This window comes from Chlamydotis macqueenii, chromosome 26, assembly GCF_036417535.1.
Source record: "Chlamydotis macqueenii isolate bChlMac1 chromosome 26, bChlMac1.mat, whole genome shotgun sequence".
Classification (NCBI taxonomy): domain Eukaryota; kingdom Metazoa; phylum Chordata; class Aves; order Otidiformes; family Otididae; genus Chlamydotis; species Chlamydotis macqueenii.
Window position 1 is genome coordinate 1,800,101 of NC_141581.1, and position 26,161 is coordinate 1,826,261.

Sequence of the window (26,161 nt, forward strand, 5' to 3'; positions counted from 1 at the left end):
GATCTGCACATCAAAACAGATTTCCCATAAATTACGACATTACAGCTTTTCATAAAGGTCTAACAGCATGAAGTATGATTCATGAGGAACCTGTAAGGTTTAATTAAAGGGGAGAAACTGATCCTGCCGTGAAAAACTTCCAGATCCCATGCCAAGCTCATCATTGACTTAATTTACGGGACGTAAACGGGCCAGAAAATGGCATCAGCAGTGAAGCCGTGCAACTTTTGCCGATTCAGGATACAACAGCTGTGATTTGCAAACTAAACGAGGCGACGGCGGAGGTTGTAGCAAGAATACAGCGAATAAACTCCTGGGCAGCGCAGGACGGGAGGATCTTCTCTGCTGCTGCCTCTGTTTCTGCCTCCTGGCGTGAAGGTCACCGGTCTTACACACCCATGAAATTCCCCCTTGGCTTAAGTTACACACGTCCTTCAGGCTCCTAACCCTAGCTGCTGACCTGTCAAGGCTGCCACGTCAGTGACACGGGCATAACTTCTGGTCTAACTCCAGCAAAACTGATAGAATTACTCTGGATTTACACCGGCACCACCTACGGCCGGGGAAAGTTTCTCCAGTTTCCCCCTGAGGCTCCGGCTTTCTGGCCCCGCGCACGCTTTTCGGCGTAACCATGCCCACGGCGGGACGTAACCTGTGCCCAAAAAGGGATTCTCAGTATTATTCACACGGAAAAAATGCTGTGGGATTGCTTCCCTTCATGTAACTAACTGGTCCCATGACCTCAGTTTCGCGATTCTTGATTTTTTGAGTGAAATAATTTCCAATACTGAGAAGGGAGTGGCTGTCGGGTTTGTGGGGAAGGCTGCAATGAGCAATCGCTTGCAGAAGAGACCGGCGTTGGAGCCACACCTAAGATGAGCTTGGCTCCAGCCCCGCCGCCCCACGCCATCCCTTGGATGCCTTTTTAGCGACTGCGAGCAAGGCGGTGAATCCCATGGGACCCTGAGCAAAACCTAAGAGCCAAGGAAACCTGTTGCTGGAGACGCCTTCAATGGGGTGTTCACCGGTCCCTAAATAGAGCAGCTCTCCACTTACGTGGAAACGAGGGCGGTGAAGAATTCAAAACTGAGGAGGGAGAGGAGGTCACCCAGAGCTACTCGAGTTCAGCTGCAGCTTCACAAACGCTTCAAACATCGCTCCCTGCTGTCCTGTCCAGGCCTGGGCAGGGCGGAGAACGCCGAAACAGCTCAAGGTCTTGAGGGGAAAGGAGGTGAACAAAGAGTGAACGATGGGAGCGGCTCCCCGATTGTACGAGGAGATGCCTCCAGCTCCCTTCCTTCTCTCAGTCCCTGCAGGAATGAGGATTTTGCCACAAAAACTTGGGTACTAGAGAGAGGGAGGAACTGCAGCGGCCATCAGCTGGCTCACGTCCCATCCCTGAAGTGTTCCACAGGCAGACCCAGGCTGCTGAGCTCCCGGGGTGAAAACCAGTCGGTCTCCTGCTCCGTTCTCCCCTCAGGATGAAGGCTCTCAGCAGATTTCAGAAGGGGACAAGAGGGATTTCAAAGGAGAAGACAAATTGAAACTCAAAAATCTATGCAAAAAAAGCCCAACACAAGACTCTTGGGTGCAAAAAGTGACACAGGTGCCAGGAACACCTGCACAAGGGGAAGGCTGGAAGACAATCGCCTGCTCACAGCACGGCCTGTGACGGGATGGGGCTGAAATGCACAAACCGGAGAAAAATCACACGCAAGGGCGTGGGGCAGAGGCATGGGCTGACCGAGGCCGAACACCGAGCCTGGACCTGCTGTGGGCTCCGGCCGGGGACAATCCCAGCGCCTGCTGCAGCTTCCTTTTCTGGAAATGGGGGGAAGAATCTTTGCTGTGCTCCCCACATCACGGAAAGGTAAATAAATTCACTAAGACGGGTCGCAGAAGATCCTAGATGAGTTTACTGGAGTATATTGCATTTGTGTTGCAAGGTTTAATCCCAAATCCACCGTCCCAAACTACACACCGCTTATCTTCCAGAGCTTTGTTCAGTTTCCAACCAACAGTTTTTTTGTGTTCCTCATCTCCAGATACGACCTGCTGCATGCCACATCCCACAGCCAGAAATCATCCTCAACGCCCAGCCTATAATTTCAATTTATTTAGCTTAATCGCTTCCACAGCACATCATCCACGCCCCGAGCCTTCCTCCTTCGGGCGCTCACCGCCTGCGACTGGCTACAGCGGCGATCGCTCAGCCAACCCGCAATGTCTGCTCCCGTCTTCCCTGGTTTTTGGGGATAAATCCAGGCCCAGGATGGAGCCGCCTCCCGGGAAGGTTTCTGCCCTAAGCCTTTCCCATCTCCATTCTCACCGAGCAGATTGCCGACGGCAGCTGACGGGGCCGGGATCAGCTGCGGAAGGGAGCGCAGGGGTAACGTAGGTTTGCATGGGGAATTTAAAAAGTCAGCCCAGTGAAAGCCTCACAGCCGTGTATCGCAGGGATTTTCCCCTTCTTGCACCCGAGAACGTCGTTGTCAGGACCATAAAGAAAAGACAAGGAGAGCAGGAGATGAAGAGAAAAGCTGGGCAGCGCTGGGAGTGGACGGAGGGGGGAAATAGAAAGGGGAGAAGGAAAAGCATCAAGGATGTGAGTGCGCAAATGAGCCAGAAATTTGAGGAAAAAAGGCAGAGCCTGAAAAAGGCAAAGAAAGAAAAATGGAGCATCAGGGCAAAGCAAACCCACGGGGAACAGGCAGAAGGAGAGCAGCCACTGAGAGCCGAAGGACGAGAGCCATGGAGGGGATGGACGGATCCGCAGAGCTCCCAGTGTGGGTTCACGAGATGGTGACTGGGCACCAGAGCGGTGCCCACCCCATGCCCGAGCGCGTGCCCCCGCTTCCCGTCCCTGTCCGTGGACGTGCCTCTGCCGCAGGGGAGCTCGCGCCCGCTGGGTGCTGAGGACCGGCAGCGACGGACCGTAGCCCACGCGGGCGCTGGGACCAGCACCCTCGACGGCAGCCACCTCTCCCATCTGTTTCCACTTGTGCCAGATGGGAAGGGGAGGGAGGGATGGGGGCTGCGGCCGCATCGCCGGGATGTCGGGGATTCATTTCTTTCTATTCTTCTCCCAGTGACATTTAAATGGCTGGCCCCAAAACGCTTTCTGATTGCTGTGTGTTTTTCCCAGTGACACAAAGGCGAGAGGCTGTCAGAATAAATCATTTAGGGGTGGGGGGGCCAGGCACACACACCTCCCTCCTTCGCGCCCTCCCCTCCAAGCATGTTTTGGAGCTGCTGGAGCAAAGGGGAGAGCGAACAGGAGGAATTTTCCATGGATGCAGGGAACAATTGAGCCCCGCATGGTTTTCATCGTTAAAATGCTTCCCTCCAGCAGTTTGATGTTCATCCACACCAGACAAAGGCGATATGCGTGCAGAGACCAGTTTAGTCTTGCTCTGCCCGCTGGGGGTGAGGAGATGAGATGCGGGGTGACTGGGAGGAGGAGTGGGGGGAGAGATGCTAACGCCACGAGGTGGGACCTGCTCCAGCCCACGGCTGAACCTGGCTCTGAGTCACCCTTACTCAGCCCCAACCGTGCCCAGGTACGTGGGCTGGTGTGGGTGGGACGGAGAAAACGAGTGGGTGGGTTTAGGGGGAAGCACCCCTCCACACTGCTGGTGCGGCACCGTCGTTTCTGCACACGGGAAATGCAGGAGGCCACATCGTTCCAGCCTCGTGCCATCAGACCGGCTTCTCCTGGGATGCAGCCCCTCCGCTCACAGACGGTCCCCACCACCCTACAGACACAGGAGACCCTTCCCCATCCCCCATGCAAAGCCCACCCCTCTGTCCCACGTGGACCATGACACCATCCCATCCCCACTTCTTTCAGATGAGGGAACACAAGGAGTTCCCTGGCTCTGAGCATCACCTGCTCAGGAAGGAGGATGGGGTTTAAGCCCTCAGACATCGCCCGCCCTGGTGTCAAACCTCCACACAACTGTGAAAAGCACAACCAGTTCTTACAGCACAGATCTGCCCAAAAGAAGAGCTCCAGGCTTTTGTGACTAGAAGAGCTTTTAAACGGCCATCTCTGGGACCTGCAGGACAGCAGGGTGTGAGTTCGTGGCCGGCAGCTTCGCTGCTCTTGCACATCAAGTCACGGCATCATTTCTGAGCCCCTTTTTGGCACCTCTTCCCCAAGTGCTGCCTATTAAACCCACCAACCTCAGAAACCGCTTGCTGGGAGCACATAGGGCTGAAGGAGCAACCACAGGTCTTGGGGGAACCACGTCAAGAGGACCTCTAGCTCCGAGTGCGAGGAAAGTTCAAAAGTGCCTAGTTTTCACAAAAGAAATTTTAAAAAATCTTAGTTCCTTATCAAAGATCAGCACATAGGAGCTAAACAGGCTCAGGCCCAGACTGGTGGGAGATTTCTAAGCAACATTTTTGTGGTGCAGAGTAAGGTTTGGCCAAACTCCTTCCACCTCGGTAGTACCGAGCCAGTGGTTCAGCCCAATGCCAGTTTGCATACCTTTGCCAGACCACTGAAGAAGGCTTTCAACACAACGTCAAAGCAGAGACCCAAATGAATCACAGGATCCGGTGCTGAGGCTCCAGCAGCCCTTTGGTGAAGCGTGATGGCCCAAGCCGTAAGGTCCTTGTCGAATTACGGACCCCCCAGGTAGACGTGCCAAGCTTTTAACTCCTTGTTCTGCTCAGATGCGTGCACTTTTTTAAAAAGCTCTTTTTCCAACACCCAGCACATGTGCTTATAAATAGTTGGGTCTTACCTAAGAGCTGGTGGCACCTACGTAGTCACGGAGAGATGCTTTACAGATACAGCTTGTGTGGGAAAGGCTTCGGATGGCTGAGGTGCTTCCTTGACAAGAAGGATCACAAGGAGAAAGGAAGCTTTTGCAGAAGACAATCTCAGTTTGCTTAGCCTAACAAAACAAAAAAGGCCAGAACGGGTAGGACTGCTACACATAAAAGCACCCAAGAGAGAGCCGAGCCGCGTATTTAAGCATAAGGACAATGTTGGCATATGAAACCCATTAGGAAAAAAATTGGCTACAGATAAATATAACTGGGATTAAAAAAGAGCCTTGTAACTCTTTGAGCACTCAGCTTGCAAGAGACACACTGGAGCCTGGGAGGATGGAGCACTGGACCTCCGTGAACGGGATCCCACACCCGCGTGTGGGCAGCAGGTCTGGATTTGGCTCAGAAGATCTCTCCTAGCCCTACGCCAGTAAAGACATCCCACACATAGGTCTCCGAAACCGGGAAGCATGGGGAAGTCCAATGCCCCCATAAAGCTACGTCAAAAGATCTTGAAATCTTCCCAGACGCAAAGTCAATCCAAGAAGATACATGAGCTGACTTCCTTGGATTGCCTGTGCTTTGAGATTGGTCATTTTTCAAAGTACTATAATGAGCATGGATCTTGGAGAGCTGCAACAATAGCTTATTTTCAAGGAAAATTAAGAACAGCTTGTTTTTCCCTAATCTTACAGTTTCCTCCAAACAAATGTGTCGCAGCTGTTATACCTGGAGGTCATGGAAAAAAGGTCTCCCTGGAACTGCTGCGAGAAGTATTTTGGCTGAAGCAAAAGAGTTTGGATGTGTCCTGTATGAATACAACGAGGAGAGACTGAAGAGAAACTGTCGTTTTGCCCACGGTAACAGAACGATGAATAGCAGCCATGAATTTAAGGGGCAAAAGCCCAAATACTTTGTAGTAGTAAAGACAGAAAAGTATTGGAAGAGATTGTCTAGGGAAATGTTGACTTTCTTATCACTGAAGGGTTTTCTGAAGAGCTTAGACATCTGTCAGGAATGATTCCTGAAAAGCCAGCGATGCCAACCAGTATAATCTGTGACACAAAGCTCAGCACCAAGATGAAGACAACAGGGTCTTCTCTGACGGCTTGTTGGCAAGGCTGGATGCAGAATTGCTGCCAGCACCAACCCAATGGGCCCTCCACGTCCTGCGGTGACCTGGAGACACCAGTCTGGACGCCTCGGTCCCAGCCTGTGCCATTACAGCCTGAACTAGAATGATAAAGGCTTATATATTATTAAATTTTATGTGCATTGCTTTGCCTGCAAAGCTCAGGAAAGGCTTGTCGTTAAAATTTAAAGAGTTTTAAAAGTCCCGGGGACACTGAGAGTAGTGAAACAAATAACCAGAGTTTCAGTGCCACTGTGTTGGCGTTGCCTGACAAAGACACGAGCTCCAGCAACGGTGGCCAGAGCCGTGCAGAGGCCCAGGGTGGTGGTCATGTCAATCAACATCCCCATGAAAGCCATAAAAAAAAAAAAAAAAAAAAAAAAGTAGAGTTTTGTATAAAATGACATCTTGCAGCCACCTTGGTAACAGTTCACGGGGAAGAGTATCCAGTTACCACAAGCAAGCGTATTTATGAACCCATTTAAAATCTTAAAACCGCAACACAAACTTAGCAACAGTAAACGGCAAGACATGAGGAAACGATTGAAAGAAAAGCCCGGTATAACATAAAAGAGAATTAAACATGACTATCACTGCCAAAGAATAATCTCCCATAAGTATTTTTAAAGACGACAAAGAGGATTATCAACGAGAGTCGAGAGAGGATAAGGACAGACGATTTAGGTTGAAGAGAACATTTTGTTTATTTCAAAGGTTGTGGAGGCTTTTAAGAGTGACCTAAGCCCTCCGGTGCATTCTCCGCAGGGTTTGAGGTGGGAGGAGGCAGCCTGAAGGGAGCAGAGGAGCGAGAACAGGATCCGTTCTCCCGGTCTAACGAATGCAGGCGGTCACAGGGATGGTGCGGGATCTGCTGCCACCGCTGTGACACCGATCTCCGCAAGGATCGGTTTTAACGTGCGTGCTCTGGCCCGTTAAGCCCGTGACTTATCAGCGGAGCTACAGAGCCGCTGTGCTGTGCACATCGCTCCGACAGCTGCTGAGGACTGACCTGCTGGCTCTCATTGCTTCCTGTCACATCCTGTTCCTGGAAGGACAGCTGATTACATCTTCCTCCCTAATGAGCTCAACGAGCCCGAAGACGGGCTGAGGCCGCACAACTGGATCCTACACGATCTCCAGCTTCCGCTGCTGCCTGACGGCTGGCAGTCGGGAGACAGAGGATGTGTCTGTGTGGGAAGCCAAATGAACATCGCATGGAAACCCCACGGGGAATAGGGAACCCTGAGCTAAGGTGCCCTAGGACAAAAGGCTGGGGAAGCACCAGAAAGGCAGAGCACCAATCCAGAACAGCAATGTCAAGGTTTCTTGCCCTCCTTGTGCCACCTCTTTCTCTTCCAGCATCTTAGGAAATCCACTGGCCTTATTAAGAGTTATGAGCACATGCTCAGCTCTGCACGGACGTGTGTTTTTGCGCTCCCCAAAGATTCAGCTACCCTGCCTCCGCAGCGGGAAGCCCTGCGGGTTGAGTGAGGGTACCTGAGCGAGGTTGCTGGGTTTACCCACAGCAGGACATGCAGGGAATAAACAGCTCCCCTAAAGCCTGCTTACTTTGGAAACACTTGGACAGGCATTGCGATGCTCTCCGGAGCGCTGCTGGAGAGCACCGCAGCGCTTCGCACCGACTCACCCTTTTCCAGCAGAGCAAGCAATGAACCCTCTGAATCTCAGCTTCTCCTGGAGTTAATAACAAACAGGAGGCAGGGTAAGTTAATTTGTACCTAGAACGGCTTAATAAATAAAAACCTTTAGGAAAACTGGAAAATTCTAGTCATGAAATAGAGCTGCCTTCATTTTAAAGCCTCCACTCCCGGCAGCCCGCTGGCTTATTTGGCGGCAGTTTGCTGTCACCCCTGTATAAACATTGCTGCAGCACCGGCTCCCTTTGGATGGCAGGTTGTCGCTCCCAGAGCGAGCAGAGGGGAGATGCCGAGGCCTGCGGGGGCTGGGGGTCTGCTCAGAGGGGTTTTTCTGGCTGAAGCGGCGCAGCGGGCGGGCAGGTCGGAGGGCGTAGGCGGTGGGGGAAGCTCGCGTTGCCATCGCTCTGTCTGCTGCGTGGGTGAAGGCTCAGCAGAGCTGTCAAGCTGCCACCTTTCACCAGCCTGAAATTCAAGAGTATTTTTTTAAAAAAAAATTTTAAAAGTAAACAACTTGAGCTGTTAAGCTGGCCTGCTGGCTGGTTCCAGCTCTGCTCTCAGCCGGAGGGATTGCTGACTGCCTGGGTACACAGAGGCGTGTGTAAATATTGGTTCAAACACGGATAGCTCATGGGCAAAGGCGCAAGGCTGCATGCAGCTCAAATAAACAGCTCGGCAAAAGCAACGACTACCGGGGCCAGACATCCTCCGTCCCTCCCGCGGCACCCCGAGCGATGCCCCGGCTGCTGGCACGGCTCCGGGTGAGCTCCAGCCAGTGACTTCGCCCAGCGCTGAATCCACAGGGATTATACCCAAAATAAAGCGGCGTGCAGCGCAAAAAAAACCTGGAAGAGATCCCGCTTTGCCAATTCCGCTAGTCAGAGGCCGTTCTCCGGCTTGTTCTCAGCTCCAGCAAAGGGGTGAACTGGTTCCCACACTCACGACTCTCTGAAGGACGAGCGCGGCATGTAACTTATTGCAGGCTAAACAACCTTCCCTGCCCTGGAGGCTCGTTCCTTTTATTGATGGGAAAATATGCTCGTTAATGCTCTTATCGCAGGAATGATCTAATGGGGGTGGGGGGGAAAGCCTCCTTTGAATTTTTATATCTTAACGAGCTGCTGGGTGAAACGTTTAGGCAGGGAAAACTGACTCTGAACTAGTTTCCAACACAGCAGATTCTGCAACGGGTTTAATGCTCATCCTGCTGGCATCTGTTCGGTTCGATAACGTTTCCAAACCAAAGGACGAGCCACAAAAGCCGAGCTGTACCGCGCGCTTCCTCGTCCCTAAGGTCGACTGATCCAAGCACCGTAGGACCTGAAGGAAGATAAGTCACGCCACGCAGCTCGCCTTCCCGACGCAGAGGCTGCAAATAGCGGCCAATCCTGTAAAGAAACATCAGGTTGTGCTGAACTCCTCTGTAAGAGAAAAGGGAAGCTGAGCAAAAAATAAATTAATAAATCCACCACACAAAGGCTGCAGCAAGCAAGCAAGGGGAAGGGGTCAGCAGAGGAAGAAAACGTGATGAAAGAATTCCAGAAAGCTGCTGCACACCAAAACGCTGATTAAAATGTGATCGCAGAGGGGCTGGTTTTCTCAGGGCGCGGCTCTGCGAGGTGCTGTGCACCCCACCGCTCTCCGACGAGAAGGACAGCGCTCGATCTCCTCTCCGAGTCGAACTCCCCTCTGTGGCATTGCGTCCTTTGCAAGCACCCGACCTTAATCACCTCTTGTTAACTTGGGGAGGGGGAGCAAAGGGGAAGGAGATGTGGGCTGCATCTGGCCCAGCATAAACGAAACAGAAAATGGATTGTGGAAGAGAGGATGTCGCAATGTCCTCCTCTTCATTGTTTTGCAACTACCTCTGAATTCCTCATGACCGTTTGCTCATAACTGGCAGCAACACCCAGAGAAAAATCAATACAAAACTCAAGCTTGTGGAACATTATTCTTAAATTACAGAACTGCAACAACAAACTGCTCAAGCACGCTTCTTTCCCCAGAAACGTGAAGGTGATGTCCTCTGACCGTACCTCGTGTCTCTCGCTGTCGGCTGACCCGCTCTCTAGCTGCCTAGATTTCCTCATCCCACTTCAAACTTTTCCCCTCACCCCCATCTTATTTTTATACGGAAACGGAACCGCAATGCCTGGTAAAAGGTCAACAAGACAACCCAGCACTTATCAGGTGACCAGCACCATGTTGATGACACCCCCCAAATCAGCTAACGAGACTTTAAAGCATTTTAAGCATCTGTTACCTCATCTGCGTTCAATACACAGTCCTCTTCGTACCAGCTGCTTTTAAGTGAGAAAGCAGAGATCCAAAGTTCCTTTGCTAAGAAGTACAGACATTTGTTGGCCTGACGTACTAGTGACTGCTTTCTTCTAGGTCAGCGTCTCACAAAGATCTTGGAAAACAAATTCTTCCCTGCGCCAGTAAACACCTAAGAATTGCGGATTAACTTCGCAGCGGCATGCAGAATCTCCTTCCAGCACAAGTGGGTCTGCAGAAAACCTGACCTTCAAATCAAATCGTTCTCACAGGGATGACAAAGAAAATGAGGAGAGTTTTCCAGCTAGAAAGTGTTCTAATTACGCGTCCCACAAAGATCAGAATAGATTCTAACACACCAAATAGCGTTTTTCGTCGGGGAATATTTAAAATTAGGTAACTGGTAGTTAACTGTTAGCTGTAAGGAAATGAACCAGAAGTTCTAAGCAAGGATTTAAGAGCCCTGCTGTATAAGATTTATAAACTATACGTCTTATAAAGTTTAGAATTAACACTGTCCAGTGTTTTGATTGAGACCTCACAAGCTTAATTGCTGTACTTCGTCTCCACACAAAGCTGACCAAGATGAACATGAAATTATTCTGGGACTAAAGCCAGCTAAGTTACAGGGTAAAGAAGTCATCACACAGAATGAGTTCTGTGAAAACACATCATGATGCCTCCGATTCTGTCCTGTTTTGGTGCTTGGCTACATGTCTAGATAACTCTTAAAACTGTAAGAACAAGCAGAGTCTTCCTGGAGTGGAAATAGAGAGAAAAGCCGATCAGAATGACTTGATTCTATAGTCTGGCTCAATTAATTTTTCTTTTTTTTTTACCATTTTTGGGGAGTTACTAAGTGTGCAATGCTACGTAAGGACTGCACATGCTTTAGCAGAGAGCTCATGTTTTTCTTTCTGTTGTACTTCTCCAGTCAGCAAATCAGATTAATTCCCATGATGCTGCTAAATGTCATAAACATCTATTTCCACATTCAAGAAGAGCTACGGCAACACGATGCAGCTAAGCAGAAAATACACGGGGGTTTCTGCTACGTGTCAAACATCAGGTTTTTCTTCCATTCACCTTCACTGGAGGTCACTCCTCTCAAACACGGACACAGGAGCTGCTTCAACAAAGCCTGCAGCAGCCCGCTCTCCATCAGCCTCCTCCACAGCAGGAAAACACAGAATGCTAATATTTGCAGCCGCGTTATTTAGTTGTGTTTTAATCACCCAAACAACAGAACAGGTTCTCTTTCCTTCTCGAAATAAAAGATGCAACACAACTACGGCATCAACGTACAGGATTTCAGAACCGTCAAGTCTGAGGAGCCTTTCGGGTCCTGTACATCTTTCTAAGCACCAGTTTCGTGTTATCTCATCATAAACACTTGCAAACCTGAAAACAGACAGTGAAGAGGAAAGACATTCAGTCACTTGCCCATTTCTTCTGTTTACATCAGCCACTAGTTTTGAATTTGACTTTTAACTTATTCCTGCGCTGCCATAAACTCTTCTTCCCATCTAACATCTTTCAGAAAGTAAAAACTATAAAAGCTTGAAAGAATCATTAACTGGTGACTTTGACTAATGTTTGAGACGGCTTTTAACAAAAGAGGCTGAAAAGCACGCTGAAGCAAGCTAAAAAAGGAAAACGAAGCTCTAGAAAATTAAATTCCTTGGCTTTCTTCAACTGAACCAATTTCGTTTCCTAACGTGGAGCTCAGTTGTGTTGTTTCTTCTGTACTTTCTCCATTAACAGGCCTGGTTATTGAGTAACTCGGACCGTACGAGATCTTTTCCCAGATCGTTTCATACCAGCTAATTGCTAACGACCTGCTTGTGTAAGAACACGGAACAACTGGGACTCGTCACGTGCTCTCCTCCGAGGAGTTCAGGAGAGAATCGATACAAGCTCCCTGCTGCATCTCCTGCTCTGGGGACTACGCCGGTCCTTGGAAACACCTAATTTTTGAAGATGGGAAGGCTGTGGTAGTTGGGAGCCAGCAGAACAAGGGGGCCTTTGATGGAGTATTTGTGGACACCAGCACAGGAATCGGGATGAACTAGAGCCTCAGGACGAGATTCTCTATTTACAATTGTCCGTTGAAAGCTTCTGTGCCAAAGCAAACATGGGGGAGCAGGAATACATGCCCACAGATCAGCTGTTAGGGTTCAGTGCCCAGCGTGTTGGATAAAATCAGGGCCTGAGATGGGTTTGGACTACGGTGCCAAACTGGGAATGCAGCTGGGGCAACTCAGACACTGACACAGTTATTTCTGCCTGCTCTGCTGCCACGGGCAGGGTAATCACGGCAAACCAGTGGTAAAAAAACAGCTGGAGACAGCAACATCTCCAGCTGCCTCAGCTGGTAACCCTGAAACTGTGAGTCAGAGGCTTCTCTGTGAGGATTTATGAATCACTGTCACTGCTAAACGGGAAGTCAGGCTATCTCAGCAAAACTGCAGCTGGAACTAATCCCACACGACGGTGTTTAATGCGCAAACCCAAAACAGGTTAATCGGGCGTTTTTGCAGAGTACAGAGCAACACAGCGTTAGCCAGGTCACTCAGCTGTGAAATGGAATGCTGGCCCCTTGAGATGACAGGTATCCAAAGGGCAAAGCTGTTACCGGCGCCACAGGAAAGAGGACAGCAGCTGCAAAGACGATGTCCTCTGACACAGCGCCGTTATAAGGCATTACAGTCGGATTACTACACAAACAATAAATGCCGTTATTACAAATAACGAAACCTATCACAAAATACTGAGGCAGCCCTTCCATTGACTAACACATTCATTCCCCTGTCAGGAAAACCTTTCTAAAACAACACGCACAACACGAATCGCTAGATCTCCTCCGACGCGCTTCATTCGGTACGGATATTCCTGAATTGCAGCTATCCCATTGTTTCAAGTTGCTCTCTGGATAACGCAGTCAGCTTCCCCTCCATAAATCAACAGCCAAAACTACGGAGCGGGGTGAAAGCAAGCCCTGATGTCTCTGTCACATTGTGCTGAGGGAGCTAAGCGCAGATACCTGCGGCAGGGAAAGGATGTTCCTCCCATACCTCTCACTTACCATGCCTCCCAGACTAGTCCCTGGCTGCTGGCCAGGCTAGGCTTCTCGTCTAAGCTGCAGAACAGACAAGTGTTTTCTTTTGGCAAATACGCTTTGTTCCATCCCAGGCAATCAGAGCAGTTTCAGGACACAGAAGGTGGGTGGGGATTTAGACGCTTATCCTTGTGGAAAGCAGAACCAATCAATGGAATATCCATGTGCTCAGAACTCCTGGATGGGGATATTTGAAAGCAAATAAAAATAAGCAAGATAGGAAGAAAAAAAAAAAAAGCTCAAATGCAGCCATGGTACCAAAGGCAATAAAATAGGCTCTATAACATATTTCCCACTTAATTTACAAGGCATACCTGACTGCAAACTTGATTCAGCATTGTTTAAACCATTATTTTGAACTTTCGTTCCACACAGGATCAGATCCACTGCTTAGGATGTGCCCTGACTTGCGATGTGCTTCTGACTTGGTTTTCAGAAGAGGGACGGTCTCACCTGACACGGAACAGGCTGAAATGCTCATAACTGGCTGAGTCAAAGATCTCCTGCCATGGAAATTATAACCTATTTACCTTTTGTATACATTTGCTGCTTTCAAGTTAAATTTTGAAGATTGCTCCCACCCCCCAAAGGGAGGGATCAGTGTTTTCACCAATTTTGTCCAAAAGAGAAGCAGGGTGTCCCAGTTTCAAATGCGCATCCTTTCCTGCAGACCTTGCTCTCGCCATGGGGCTGCAGGAGCACCCAACCACGTCTCCACACCTCAGATTTCCAAAAATCCTCGCAGGAGACGAAAAGCAGAGCGCTAGGCTACCGGGGGAGCCTTTGTCCTGGGGGTGGGGATACAGCCCGACTTCTGCCGTGTCAGTCACCAGGACTTATTTGCTTCCTCACGAAGCTGCAGCACAAAGCCCTTTTTTTTTTTTTCCATTTAAAAGCCTCCCACCAGCCATTCCCCAGACAACCAAAGCCGTAGATTTGTGAAACGCGCAGGCCGAGGGAAACCGGGAGCCGTTGGGATTGGAGACGGGAGCACGCGGAACCCCAAAACCAGGTCACGCCTTCAGCCTATCCTTTTAGGGAGCCTCTCCAACACTGCGGGGGATTTTATTATTAATTTTTTAAGTAAATTTTCCCTCAGCATCGAGCCGGCTCTGCCTGACAGCTCAGCGGGCGGCCGTGCCCCCCGAGCCCATCGTGCCCCGCAGGAGGCCCCGCTGCCGCCCCTCTGCTCCCCCCACCAGCGAGAGGGGACCCCCGGGGCTGTAAAGCCCGGCCGGACCGGAGACCCGGACCCTCCCTGCCCAATCGCCGCCCCCGCACCCCCCCAAACTCGGGGCGGAGGAACGCCCCCCGCCCGCCACCGCCGCCCCGCTCCTCCTCCCGCCTGCGCATGCGCCGGGGCTGGCCCCGCCCCTCCCGCGCAGTTTACCTCAGCCGGGCGGGGGCGCGGACGCGGGACTCGAACCGGCGGCGCTGAAGGGAGTGAAGGCTGCGGCGCTGCGACCCACCCTCCCGGCTGAACCCCGCTACACCCCACCCACCCGCAGCGGGGGCAGCCAATCAGAGACCGCTACTCCCCCCCCCACCGCGTCCCGACGCCCTTCTAACCAATGTTAAACCCCCCCCAAGCTTCCAGCCAATAGGAAAAGAACTCGTAGTTCCGCCCCCTATCTCCCCTTCAGCCAATGGAAAGCGACACTATCTAAGGGACAATCCGGCCGTTCGCCGGCCGGGAGCCTTCTCCCAGTTGGGGGCGTGGTGTGGCCGGGGGGCGGGGCCTGGAAGGGTATATAAGGAGGCGCTGCGGCGGGGGTGCCATTTTGTGTAGCAGCGCCTGGAGAGCGGCCGGGGGGAGGCGGCGGAGGGTTTCGGGGTTCGGACCAGAGCGGCCGGATGGTGAAATCCTCCCTGCAGCGGATACTCAACAGTCACTGCTTCGCTAGAGAGAAAGAGGGGAATAAAAGCACCATCATGCCCGCTGTCCTGAGCCTCAGTACCGGACAGAGCAGGTGAGGGGCCGGGGCCTCCCTCAGCCTTCGCACCGCTGGGCGCTCGCCGCCTCCTCCCTTCCCCTCAGGGCCCGCCCTGATCTTCCTCCTCCTCCTCCTCGTCCCTCAAGCGCCGGTCGCCTCCCCCGTGACCGGGGGGAGGGGAGGGCTCCTCCGTGGCGAATGGGGGAGGGGCGGCCCACACCGCCGCCTCTGCGCTGGGTGCTGCGGCCTGGCCTCTTCCCCCGCAGAAAAAGGGGGGAGGGGGGGAAAAAAAAAAAAAAGAGGGGTTTTTTGAAGGCCCAAGGCGGCGCCTGGTCGGTCTAGCGCCGGTTGCAGCCTCCCCCGGTCCGGTGTGACTCGCCGCCGTGCCGGGCGACACGTCCGCGTTCGCGCCCCCCCCCCCCCCCCCCCCGCCCCGGGCGGCCTGTGACCGCCACCGCCCCCGAGTCGCCTCAGGCCCGGCCGCCTCTCCCCGTGTGCCACGTTAGCTGCCGTCTGCCGGCGAGGAGAGGTCCCACCGCATCTCCGGAGCTGTCACAACCGCGGGAGGAAGCCTCGGAACGGCAGGGGCTGGGCCCTCGGCCGCTCCCCGGCGAGCGAACCGGCTGCGAAGGGAGCCTGGAGACAAAAGCTGGGCTGGAGGCAGCGCCTGGGGGTGGCATCTTCCTCCCTGGGGGGAAAAAACCCCACAGCTGGGCAAAGAGAGCAGAGGATTGAAGGCTGTTATCCCCTTACGTAACCGTAGATATTCTTGAAAAACTAATCGAGGGTTCTGAGCCTGAAGTAGAACGTAACACTCTTATGAGAGCTGTTAGTTTAAAACTTCACCAAAAGATTAAACAATCCCCACGGAAGAAAATAGCTGAATTGGGATGACCCTTGTGGAGTGATGGAAGCTTAGGACATCAGTCTGCCTTGTCCGAAGGAAGCCTTTATGAGACCTCGTAGGTTTAGAAGTGTTTTTAGTAAGCCATTTTTTTTTATACTTGGCTGCTGTTTAAAGATTGCTTTTTTTCCACTGAGAGGAGTAAGTGCACGCAAACATCACTGCAAAATATATTCTCAGTTGCGAAATGTAGGCAGCCATTATGCACTGCCTTTCAGTGGGCAAAAGGTGAAATTGTGCAAAGGATTGCCACTGCGTAACGGCTTGTTTGTGAGAGTAATTAGGAATGAGTAGCTCTGCAATAAAATTAGTATGGAATGCTTGTACTAAAGAATATTATCTCTCTTTCAAAGAACCTAAAATAATGAATTGATTAGTCATTTAATTGAGAGAGTGCAAATTCTATTTTTTTTTTAATAAAACTTTGCAGCCGCTGCGCTTATTGATGCCTTCCAGCAGATAATATTTGATCTGTACAGGCATTCGGTACCTTTCTAATACGGATTATTCATCATGAGTTTCAAGCTCATTTGGGGGGAAAAAAAAAAAAATCAAACTTGTGCGATCCGTGCAAAATGGTGGATTATTTTGTACATGTTTATTCTGATTTGCAAATGGCTGCTGGCACTCACAGACAGGACGATTGTGAAAATTTCCCTCAGGGCCTCGATTGCTGCATCTGCTGAGATGACGCAACTGGAGAGTGAGCCTGCAGGGTGAAGGATGGTGCAGAGGGAGGGGCCAGCGGCTCCGGTACAGTGGAAGGCTTATTCGGTTGGATGGGGTGAAACTTAGCACTCGTACAAGAAATCTGTTTCGTATCTTAAGAGGATGACATTCTTAACCTGAAGTACTGAACTTTGAGCGGGGTGAAATTACTCTGAAGAATTCAGTGTTTCAGATGTTCAGGTGTGGTCTCAAAACCAGTGATTTCGCTCCTGAGCGTGGGGAAAATATTTGAGGTGGTGGCGTTTATGAGATTGTTTTGTGTGTCTGATCTCAAGAGTGCTGATGCAGAAGTCTAAGGTAATTAGGACTGTGTATCACAGGGAAAAAATGACCCCTAGCTTGCTGGGCCAGTATGCTCGTGATAACTTAAGCTGGGGGAGAAAATAGGGTCTTGCACGTGTGACGGCAGAATGGTTCTTCTCTTGAGATAGGTCAAGCACGCTGCTGCCTTGGTGTGGAAATACGCCTTGCTCACTTCGAGCTGAGAGTATTTTAATCTCCAAGTTAGTCTCTCCCCCAAAATATTGCAGTCGTAGCTTTCTGACCTTTGTGGGTCTGGGTCTAGGTGTTCCTGTCCCTGCTCTGGAGGTTCCTTTGTCTGGCCACATCCCTAGGTTGCAGTGGGAGGAGTTCCCTTGCCCTAGGTTTGCAGTGTTTATTTATTTATTTATTTTTCATCTTGCCATCTGATCCCTGTTTAAAACCTAGAATTCTCAGGGCTTTGTCTAACACTGCCTCTCTGATTCCTTCCTAGTTCCAGGGTTCCCTTCAATTGCTGTAGTAACCTGGGTCCGGGGCCTCGGTGGTGCTCCTGATGTCCCTCACCCACCCCTGAAGATCCCAGGTGGGCGAGGGAATAGTCAGAGGGATCACAATCTTTCAGCTAATTTATTTTATTCGGTGAGTATGAATAATAAGCAGTTTGCTGTGGCGAGCTGGAATGCATTTCTTGCCTCAAGCCTATTAGTGGGAATTATCCTTTCTCCGAAATGAACTGGGAATAACTTTGTGCATATTAATGCTCCAGGATAATCGGCTGAATGTAACAGAAGAACTAACATCTAATAACAGGACAAGAATTCTGAATGTCCAGTCAAGGCTTACAGATGCCAAACACATTAGTTGGAGAGCAGTGCTGAACAACAACAACCTCTACATAGAAATTCCTGGTGGTGCTCTGCCTGAGGGGAGCAAAGACAGGTGGGTGGGCTAAAACGCCGCTGTGGTTTGACTCGCCTCTGTCTGGAGGGGTGGAATAACACCAGCAACACCGAACTGTCGCTGATGTTCGCTTCCGTTGTGAAAGCTGGGGTCTAATCACGGTGCTTGATGTTGTAAGAGGCTGCAACTAAGTGAATCTTTGTTTGGGTGCTGCTTCTGCCCGTTCGGTCAGGCAGAGTTGCTCCGAAGGTCTGCGATTTCTGGACTCCCCAGTACGGGGTGGCTGCTTTTATCCACTGGAAACACCAGCCTGGTTCTGAGCTTGGCACTGCAGCTGTCCCTCCAGCCGCCACAGAAAAGCACGTTTCTGTGTCGCAGTCCTAGATTTCTGCCTCAATTTACCACGCAGGGCTCAGGGCTCTTCTCTTGGCGCGAGTCTGCAGCCGCTGTCCTTGCTCAGTATCTCTGAGGGAAACGCTGGCTCGTGTGCGTTGAACGCCTTGTATTTCTCTTGCAGTTTTGCAGTTCTTCTGGAGTTTGCTGAAGAACAGCTTCGAGTTGATCATGTGTTCATTTGTTTCCACAAGAACAGAGATGATAGAGGTAGGTGTGAGCTCCTAGCGCTCTTGCCGTGTTTTGGTGGATATTGTTACAGTATCAGATGGATCAAACCTGTTTTCTCCTGTTTTTTTTTATTTCCTAGCTGCATTGCTCCGTACTTTCAGCTTTTTGGGCTTTGAGATTGTGAGACCAGGGCATCCCCTTGTCCCCAAGAGACCAGATGCTTGCTTCATGGCCTACACGTTTGAGAGAGACTCATCAGAAGAAGAATAGATCGCAATGTTCGCCTCTTAGAGCTTTCTTGTTGTCTATAAAGATGATTCTGTAGAAATTTTGTCAACATCTATTACAGCATATATAACTCTGTACGAAACGTTGTGACCAACTGCTCTGGTGGTGAGATGTTGAAAATTTCAGACTCCGCATCTTTTTTTTTCTGGATTTGTGCGCATGTTGTGGTTGTGCAAATAAATGCTCCCTCCAAATTAGCAGTATATTTCTTGAAGTTTAATATTGTGTTTGTGATACTGAAGTATTTGCTTTAATTCTAAATAAAAATTTATATTTTACTTTTTATTGCTGGTTTTAAGCTGTTTAAGACTTGCACTCTGAAGAGGTGGCTCTGGAGCAGCCCCAACCATTAAAGCTGCAGGTACGGAACGGCGTTGCTCATTCTTTGCTTGACTGGAGCTCGTGATTGTGATCTGCCAGGACTTGAAATAATTTAGCAATCCTATAAAAGCCTGCTTTCAGTGAAATAATCACGGATTGTCCATTTCCACTGGCGATTAGGATCGCTGCCCCCCTGCGCTGTCGGTGTTGCATAGGATACTTCCGGGCGTGTTTTAGTTGGGAGGTCTCAAGTGAAATGCTGAGAAGCACAGCTCTTGTCTGCCTTCTGGTGTCTTTGACCATCAAATACGCAGCTTCGATACCCGAAATCTCAGCATTAGTAAGAGCGGAGCGTTACACCAGCACGCGTTAAGTGTGCAGGGTGGCTTGACGAGTTCTTTGGCTGTGGCGTAGGCGGGCTTGCGGCCCTGCAGCTGAACGCTGGCAGGGTGGGCAGCCTCCAGAACTCTCCTGGGGAGACAGCTTGGGATTGGAGGGTGAGGAGAAGGAGCTGTTGGGGTCTGTGGACACCTCTTGGTGTTCAGGATACCAAGTGGGAAAATGGCTGCTGGAGTTCATAAACTTGAGCTGAAGTTACCAGAGAGGTGTTCAAAGGAGTGCGCTTTAAAGCGTCGTGTTTCGGTTTTGTTTTCGGTCCGTACCACTTGCCGCTTTGGAGGCTTGTTTGGCACTGCTGGAGCTGGTTAATCTTCCCTTGGAGCCGTGAATCCCTGGGATGGGTGATTTTAGCAGGCGGTTACGCTGTGAGTCGGTGCCAATAGAAGCATGTTCTCTTCTCGAGTGTGTGCTGTGAGGGTGCTTACAGACCGTCCCGCAGGTCATCCCTAGGCAGATGTTCTGGGGTAAGCAGTACTGGAATTGCGCGGAGTGCGCCAAAACGTAATCCCTGAAATTCCATTCTCAGAGATGTGGCGGGGAGCGGATCCCGTAGTGGGATGTGCAGCACAAAATAACCCAGGGGGGTGGCACCGTGCTTCTGGAGAGCCTGTTAAATTAGCAACGCAGCGAAAGGTGGATGTTCTTGATCTATTGAATTGGCTTCAGATGTTTATATCGGCCTCCCTGAGTCTGCCCCAGCTTGGGCTCTGCTGTGGGTCTTGGGGCAAGGCCGCCACCTCTGCTGCAGCCAGGGCTCCTTCTGCAGGGACGTGTGAGCCTGGAGATGTACGTGGTCCCTGCCTTGAAGGCCATGGTCCCCTGCAGATGTTTCCCAGACATTGGGTGCTCCAAACTACTCCTGGCAGAAGAAGAAGGAGTCACCCAAGGTGGAAACCAGAAAAAGGGGTGCAGGGGGTGCTTGGAAGCGCCAGGCTGGGGCTGGGGTGGGCCTGCAGGTGCCAGCAGAAGCGGGTTTTGTCTTTGTTTTTCCAGAATCTGATGCCCGGGGTGGCTTTGGGCGAGCTGCTGCTGTGCCACGGGCTTTACTGCCATCTTGTAGCCACACAAGATACTACAGGAGAGGCGTTGGGGACTGAGGGGCTGGGGCTCACCCTGCGTGGTTTTGCCCCAAAAGCCCGATTGAAATTTGAACATTTCTGTGGACTGACCGTGCCTGGGTGGTCACCACGTCTGGGTTTGTGTCGCTGGGGAGTTTCTCCAGCTTCGGCGAGGAGGCCGCGCTGCCGCGTTTGGGTGCTGCTCTGGGAGGGAATGGTCTCACGCAGAGGGGCTGTGGGCTTGGCTGGGTCTTCAGCTCAACGCTGAGGGACCAGCGCTCAGCTCCCGCCTGCTGCTGCGTGTTTAATACCCAGCCGCGGATGCAACGACCCTGCCTTGGCGCAGCCAGAGCCCCACCCTGCAGCCTGGCTGCGGGTGCAGCGCCTCTAAACCCACCCCAGCTATTTCCTAGACGCTGTCGGGGCAGTTCTGGCTCATCGCCGCCGCGCAGTGACGTCTGGCTCTGTGTTTCTCGTTGGATCCAGCACCGAGGTGTGTCACGCCGTCAAAGAAACACGTAAAGGACCGGTGTTAAGAGGCTCTGAGTTTTATTGAAGCTACGTGGCTGTTGTATTTCTCCCTTTAAAATGTCGTTTATATTTGTGTCTGTGCCCCAGGTTCTAAAGGAGCAGGCTGTACGAGGTGGTGTATTTCTCTTTTTTTTTTTAACGGTGCGTTAAGGTGAGCTGCGACGCGTGGCTTTGCGCTGTGTTATTTAAAACAGCGAACACCTCGTGGCCGCAGGAGGGGTCCGAGGGGATTTTGTGCAAAGTCTAAGCCCTGTAAACTTGACTTGGGATCATTAGCTACTAAACTGGCCCTTGATCCTGTGGCTTCCATCTTTCCCGGGATGCTCCCATGAACTGGACTCCCAGCATCCAACAAAAATTGGGCGAGGCTGTATAAACACACCCTGCATTGCGGGAGCGTGGTCCCAGCTTCATCGCTCCTCTGCTGTGGGGGAAGCAGGTTTGGGTTTGCACACAGTTTTCCCACCCAGGACCAGCTTGGGTTCCTTGCGGGAGACGGCTGCTGGTGGATTTGGCCAGGTCCCCGTGGGCTCTTGGCTTTGGGGAGACCTTTTGGGTGGGCTGAACTTCAGCTCTTGCCTTCAGGGAGCGTAGAGAGCCTGGGTGACTTGGTAGAGCGTGTGCTCGGTGACCTCCTTGAAGTACTGGCAGCACAGCCACTCCTCCAGGCCGGGGCTCTCCCCTGCCCCAGCCGAATTCTCCGCAAACTTCAGGAGCAGCAGAGCCCTTTTCACCTCCACCCAGCTCCGCAGCAGGGTGAGAGTCTTCTTGCTCCTGGCGAAGAGCTCCTGGCGAGGCCCCCAGAGCAGGACCTGCAGGATGCTCCTGGCCTGCTCGATGGAGACCCTCTTGTAGGGATCTCTGTGGAGAAGCAGCACGGCCAGACGCTTGAGTCCCGTGGAATAGATGGACAGGGAGGGGATTTGAGGAAGTCTGTTGCTTCTGAATCCCAAGATGTTTTCCAGGGAGATGTCCACGTGCAAGATCTGATAGATCAGCATGCCTACGTTCAGCTCGTCTGCCACCAGGGAGGTCGGTGCAGCAAGCCCCTCGGTCCAGTCCTGCTCTTGGCTGGTAGAACAAGGTCTTCGCTTGTCTTTAACCTTGAAGAAGCTGCTAATGAGCAGCCTTGGAAGGGACAGCCCCAGAGATGCCTCCTTGCCTTGCTGGCTCCCGGGAGGACAAGGGCAGCGCACCAGCAGCAGGTTCTCGGGGCAGAGGTCCCCCTGCCTCACGTTCTCCGCCCGGAGGTGCTCCAGCCCCATGCATACCTGCAGGAGGAGGAGGCAAGCCAGGCGTTCATAGTGCCCGGGGCTGGTCCTGTGCAGACCGTGGGATCCCTTCACAAAGCCTGCCAAGGTCTGGTAGGGAACCTCAGGAGAAATGAGGACTTGCGGGTAAGTGCGGCTGCCAAGGTCCTCTCCAGAAGGGGACCGACTCTGCTCCCCAGGGCTTCTCGGGAGCACCAGCTCCCACGGGGGGCGGTCGGTGAAGTGGCCGATCAGGCGCTGGATGCTGCAGTGCGCCCCAAGGGAGCTCTGCACCCCCAGGCTGGTGGAGAACACCTTGGGGACCTGCAAGGAGAGGGACAGGGCATGGCCAGCTGCGCAAGGATGGAGCCGCAGGGTGCCTCATCCCAGGCCGGGCCACTGCCTCAGCTCAGGGCCACCAGCCCTGCTCCGACCCGCGTGCAGTCTGGGCTCTCCCCGCACCCTCCGAACCCACTGGTGCCTGCTGGAACGGCTTTCATCAAGAAAGGGGAATGGCGAACACCCAGTTCCGCTCCAGCCTCTACTTCGCAGCCGGTAGCCCCTTGAGACCACTTGCCACGGCATCTCCTGCAGCGGCGCCGTTCTTGACGTGTCCCTTGGACCCGTGGGAGCTGTCACCCTCGCCTCCCTGGCCTGCGCCGGCAGTGCCGTCTCATTTAGCAAACGCAGAAGTAGGGTGCGAAAAGGGGAAGCACCTGCGTGGCAGGGTCAGCAGAAAAGCCAGCGCTCCCAGTTCGTGCTTGCCTGCAGCACTGCAGCCACCCTGTGCCACCCAGGGGGTTTTTCTCCCGATTCCCCGCTTACCTTGGCCGCCAGTACCAGCTGGGTTTGCTCAAAAGCGAAGCCCACCCGGAAATACCACGCGTCCCCGCTTTCGCAGCACGGCTCCTGGTCCAGGATGCTGAGCGCTGCCCAACTCTTCCCTGCCAGCTCTGCCTCCAGCACTTGCTGCCGCTCCTCCGACCCCATGATTTCCTCCCGGATGCGAGCCACGAGCCGGGCCAGGGTGGCCGCCTGGCACCCCAGGACCACCCCGCACACCCCAACCGGGCTCTCCAGGGGCTGCAGGAGCTGCCCCAGCTCCCCATCCGCCATCCCGAACGTCAGCTCCGCCGGGCCGGGCGGTGGGGATTTTTGTGGGCTGCTCCTGGCCCCTGGTTCACCCAGGCTTTGGGACTTGGTCAGGGGTTTCTTGGCTCCCCAGGAGGGTCTGTCCCGTGGGGGGATGGTGCTGGAAGCCCCCTCCCCGTGCCGCAGATGGGGTGGTGGGATGCTGTCGGCCCATGTCGTGGGGTTGCCCTGGCAGTGCCGGGATGGCCCGTGCTCCGGGAGGGACTCAGCTCGCTGGAGCTGCTTTTTCGGCAGTGGGGGAGGCAGCGGGTCCAGGTTGGGCTTGGAGAGGGATCTCCCGGCTCCTTCCCCTCGGCTAGCCTTGCGGGGGACGAGGTGGGCTCGCAGCTCTCCTGGGGAGGGAGGAACAGACACGGCAGGGCTGAGGGTACCCCGGGGGACGACGGGGGAAGAAAGTAAGGGCCAGAGCGGGACGGGAGTACGAGCACGTCGTTATTTGCCCCGCTGCGTATTTCCAGCCCCAAAGCCGTGCCCAGCGCCGGCGGGGTTGAGGTGTCACTCACCCACGTTGCTGTAGATGAGGGCTGAAGCGGGGGGTTGAGGTGGGTGGTCCGGCGTGGGGGCAGGTGGTCCGGGGGCAACCAGGTCCAGGCTGCCACAGCGGGTGTGTGTGTTGCCCTGCGCTGGCACGACGGCCCTGCACAGAGCCAGGCGTCAGCGTTCCCCCTCCCCGGGGGCTGCTGGCTCCTCCGATGCCGCTCAGGGGAAGAATAAGGAGAAAGGGGAAGCGGTGGCCTAGGGAGCCCTGGCCGCGTGGTTTTGGGGCAAAAGACAGGGGGTTTGGTGCCCCGGTGACTCCTGCACTGGGGGGGGTCCCGGGGGTGCCCCCACTCCTGAGGGGTGGGGTGGCTGCCTCAGGGGCTTCACGCTCGCACGGGTTCATGTCTGCCTCATGGTCCCCGTGGGGTGGCCGTGAGGGGGACGTGATGGTGGCAGAGGTGTGGGATGAGAGCAGGAGGAGCCTTTGACACCCCAGGCCAGGCCTGGCGTGGGGACAGAACCGGGGGGTCTGCGTGCGGGGAGGGAAAAGCAGGAAGCCCCTAAGGAGAAGCGCAGCGGGACGGAGCCGGCGTGGCCCCGGCTGGGGTTTCGCTTCCCCGTCCCAGCCGGCCTCAGCGCAAACCTGCAGCCGTGACCCTGCCAGCGCGAGCGGTACCAAAACCACGGTGGCTGTCGTTAAAAACTCCGGTTTCCGCCGGGGTGCTGCTGGGAAGCTCCTTTTCGGGTCCCACGAGCAGAGCAGTTTGTTACCTCTGAGTTTTCCCCGGCAGCGGCGGGGGCCTGGTGGGCTCCGACTCCATCTCCCGGCTGGGCTGCGGCTCCCGCTCCCCGTCCCGGGCTCCCGGGGCGTTGGCCATGGCACCCGTCGGGGAATCGCCTTGCACAACTCGCTGCAACCCCGCTGGCGGGAGGATGTTCTTTCAAAACCTGCCGCTTGCAAGCCGAAAGGAAGCCGGAGGCTCGGCCTCACTCCCTGCCAGCCCCCGGCTCTGCTCCGGAGCCACGCACTGCCCGCGGATGCTGCAGCCGCAGCAATTGCATCGGCTTCGGCGCAACCGGTGCGATGAATTAGCTTCCCCCGAGGTGGCAGGTGCGTTGAGGGGGGGATTTCCGTGGCAAAACCCCCAAACCACGTCATCAATTCCCTGCTCTCCAGGTTGCGTTACTCTGGATGGATTGGCAAGGTGGAATGTTTTTTTTATTTTCTTCTTTTGCTGGGATTTCCGGCAGCTGTCGCGCAAGAGGAGCCCAGAGGTTAGAAAACGCTTTTTAAAAATTTTTCCTTTTTTTTTCTTCTTTTACTCCCAGAGCTTTACTCCCAGATGCTGAGGGAGCACGAAGTGACGGGACTCAACTGCTGAAAAAAAAATAATCCCCCCGTCGCTGTCTGTCCCCTCTGGGATAAAGTCACTCTTTTAACTCTAAACCCCCAAATATCTCAATATCTCCTCCCTCCTAGTCAGTGTTTGAACTAATTAGCTAATAACCAGTGGCACTCATTAGCGACTGACCTGGGATTTCTCCTGGGAGCACAGAGGCCGGGGACGAGCAGGCTTCGCGGGATGCGGATTTACATGAAGAAAGTGGAAACGTTCACCGTCCTTCCACCTTTTGGGCTGGACCACGCATCCATGGGCACCCGTGGGACCCGGCACCTCTCCGGGGATTTGGGGGGACCGGTTTGGGGCTCAGCGGGTGCCTGGGAGCCTGAGCCACCCCCCGCGAGGAGCCCACCCACCTCAGCGGTTTCCTCGCTGGGTATTTTGCAATCCGTATTTCCGAGGCCGTACACGAGCGCTGATGAAAACACACGTTGGGGCTGAGTCACGGCCAAATCCGGCAGCCGCTCGAGCAGGATGCGGGCAAGATTTTGGGAGATGCCGACCCGTGCCGAGACCAGCTTTGCCGCCGGGGCTGCTCGTCCCCGTGCCCTGGCCGGCATCGCAGCCCAGCAGCGAGGTTTGGCTCTGCGTTCCTCCCTCAACCCATCACTTAGGGCCAAAATGGTGTAAAAATAAAGGATAGAAACGGAGCATTTAGGATCCAGCAGGATTCTGGGCTTATTTTCAGTGAATGCCCCCTGTCCTAAATAATTTATAGTCATGACTGCACAACAAACTGATTTAAGCACCAGTAAATCTATTAAAAGCATCAATATTTTTCCCTAATGTGCCTTAAAAAAATACCAGAGGCCACTGGGAATAAAATCACAGGATTAATGCCGTGAGTGTCACCCTACCAAGCTAGGCCGAGCTGGCAGGACCGGGCAGGAATTGCCTTTAGCCGATGCATTCGCTGCAAATTCCCTCTTACCGGAACAAAGGAGATGACGCCAGGTTTACAAGGACTATGATTTTATATTTTTAAGCCCTGTGGCGGGGGCGGGGAGGGGGGGGGGGCTGTGT

General features: G+C 53.2%; 3 protein-coding genes and 1 long non-coding RNA gene across 4 annotated transcripts in view; 2 read left to right on the forward strand and 2 right to left on the reverse strand.

Moving 5' to 3' along the window:
• The window catches only part of JSRP1 (junctional sarcoplasmic reticulum protein 1), a 29,469-nt gene extending 15,097 nt beyond the window's left edge, over nucleotides 1-14,372 (reverse strand). Inside the window, exon 1 of the mRNA XM_086767525.1 lies at nucleotides 14,355-14,372. The gene's annotated coding sequence lies outside the window, so the exon portion shown is untranslated. The remainder of the gene's footprint in view (nucleotides 1-14,354) is intronic.
• Nucleotides 14,373-14,749: 377 nt separating this feature from the next.
• Nucleotides 14,750-18,829, forward strand: OAZ1 (ornithine decarboxylase antizyme 1). Its single transcript, XM_086767354.1, is given in 6 exon segments — nucleotides 14,750-14,934; nucleotides 17,286-17,343; nucleotides 17,345-17,431; nucleotides 17,559-17,731; nucleotides 18,210-18,295; nucleotides 18,396-18,829. Coding segments are annotated over 6 exon segments (651 nt in total). The 5' UTR covers nucleotides 14,750-14,818; the 3' UTR covers nucleotides 18,527-18,829.
• On the forward strand, nucleotides 14,941-17,100 carry LOC147597510 (uncharacterized). The gene is made up of 2 exons (XR_015261161.1): nucleotides 14,941-15,860; nucleotides 16,465-17,100. It is a non-coding gene; the product is annotated as an uncharacterized LOC147597510 (long non-coding RNA).
• An 833-nt stretch (nucleotides 18,830-19,662) lies between the features above and the next one.
• Nucleotides 19,663-24,834, reverse strand: PEAK3 (PEAK family member 3). Its single transcript, XM_086767641.1, has 4 exons — nucleotides 24,507-24,834; nucleotides 23,759-23,892; nucleotides 22,929-23,587; nucleotides 19,663-22,427 (listed from the first exon to the last, which is right to left on the reverse strand). The coding sequence occupies exons 1-4, from the start codon at nucleotides 24,611-24,613 to the stop codon at nucleotides 21,435-21,437; spliced, it is 1,893 nt and encodes a 630-aa protein (XP_086623767.1). The 5' UTR covers nucleotides 24,614-24,834; the 3' UTR covers nucleotides 19,663-21,434.
• Nucleotides 24,835-26,161: the final 1,327 nt, after the last annotated feature.

Bases quoted from the DNA above. Each gene is read 5' to 3' on its own strand.
- PEAK3 (XM_086767641.1), bottom strand. From the start codon at position 24,613: ATGGCCAACGCCCCGGGAGCCCGGGACGGGGAGCGGGAGCCGCAGCCC. The intron at 23,588-23,758 runs GTGAGTGACACC...CTCCCTCCCCAG, and splicing joins CCTCATCTACAGCAACGTGG to GAGAGCTGCGAGCCCACCTC. The intron at 22,428-22,928 runs GTAAGCGGGGAA...CTCTCCTTGCAG, and splicing joins AGCTGGTACTGGCGGCCAAG to GTCCCCAAGGTGTTCTCCAC.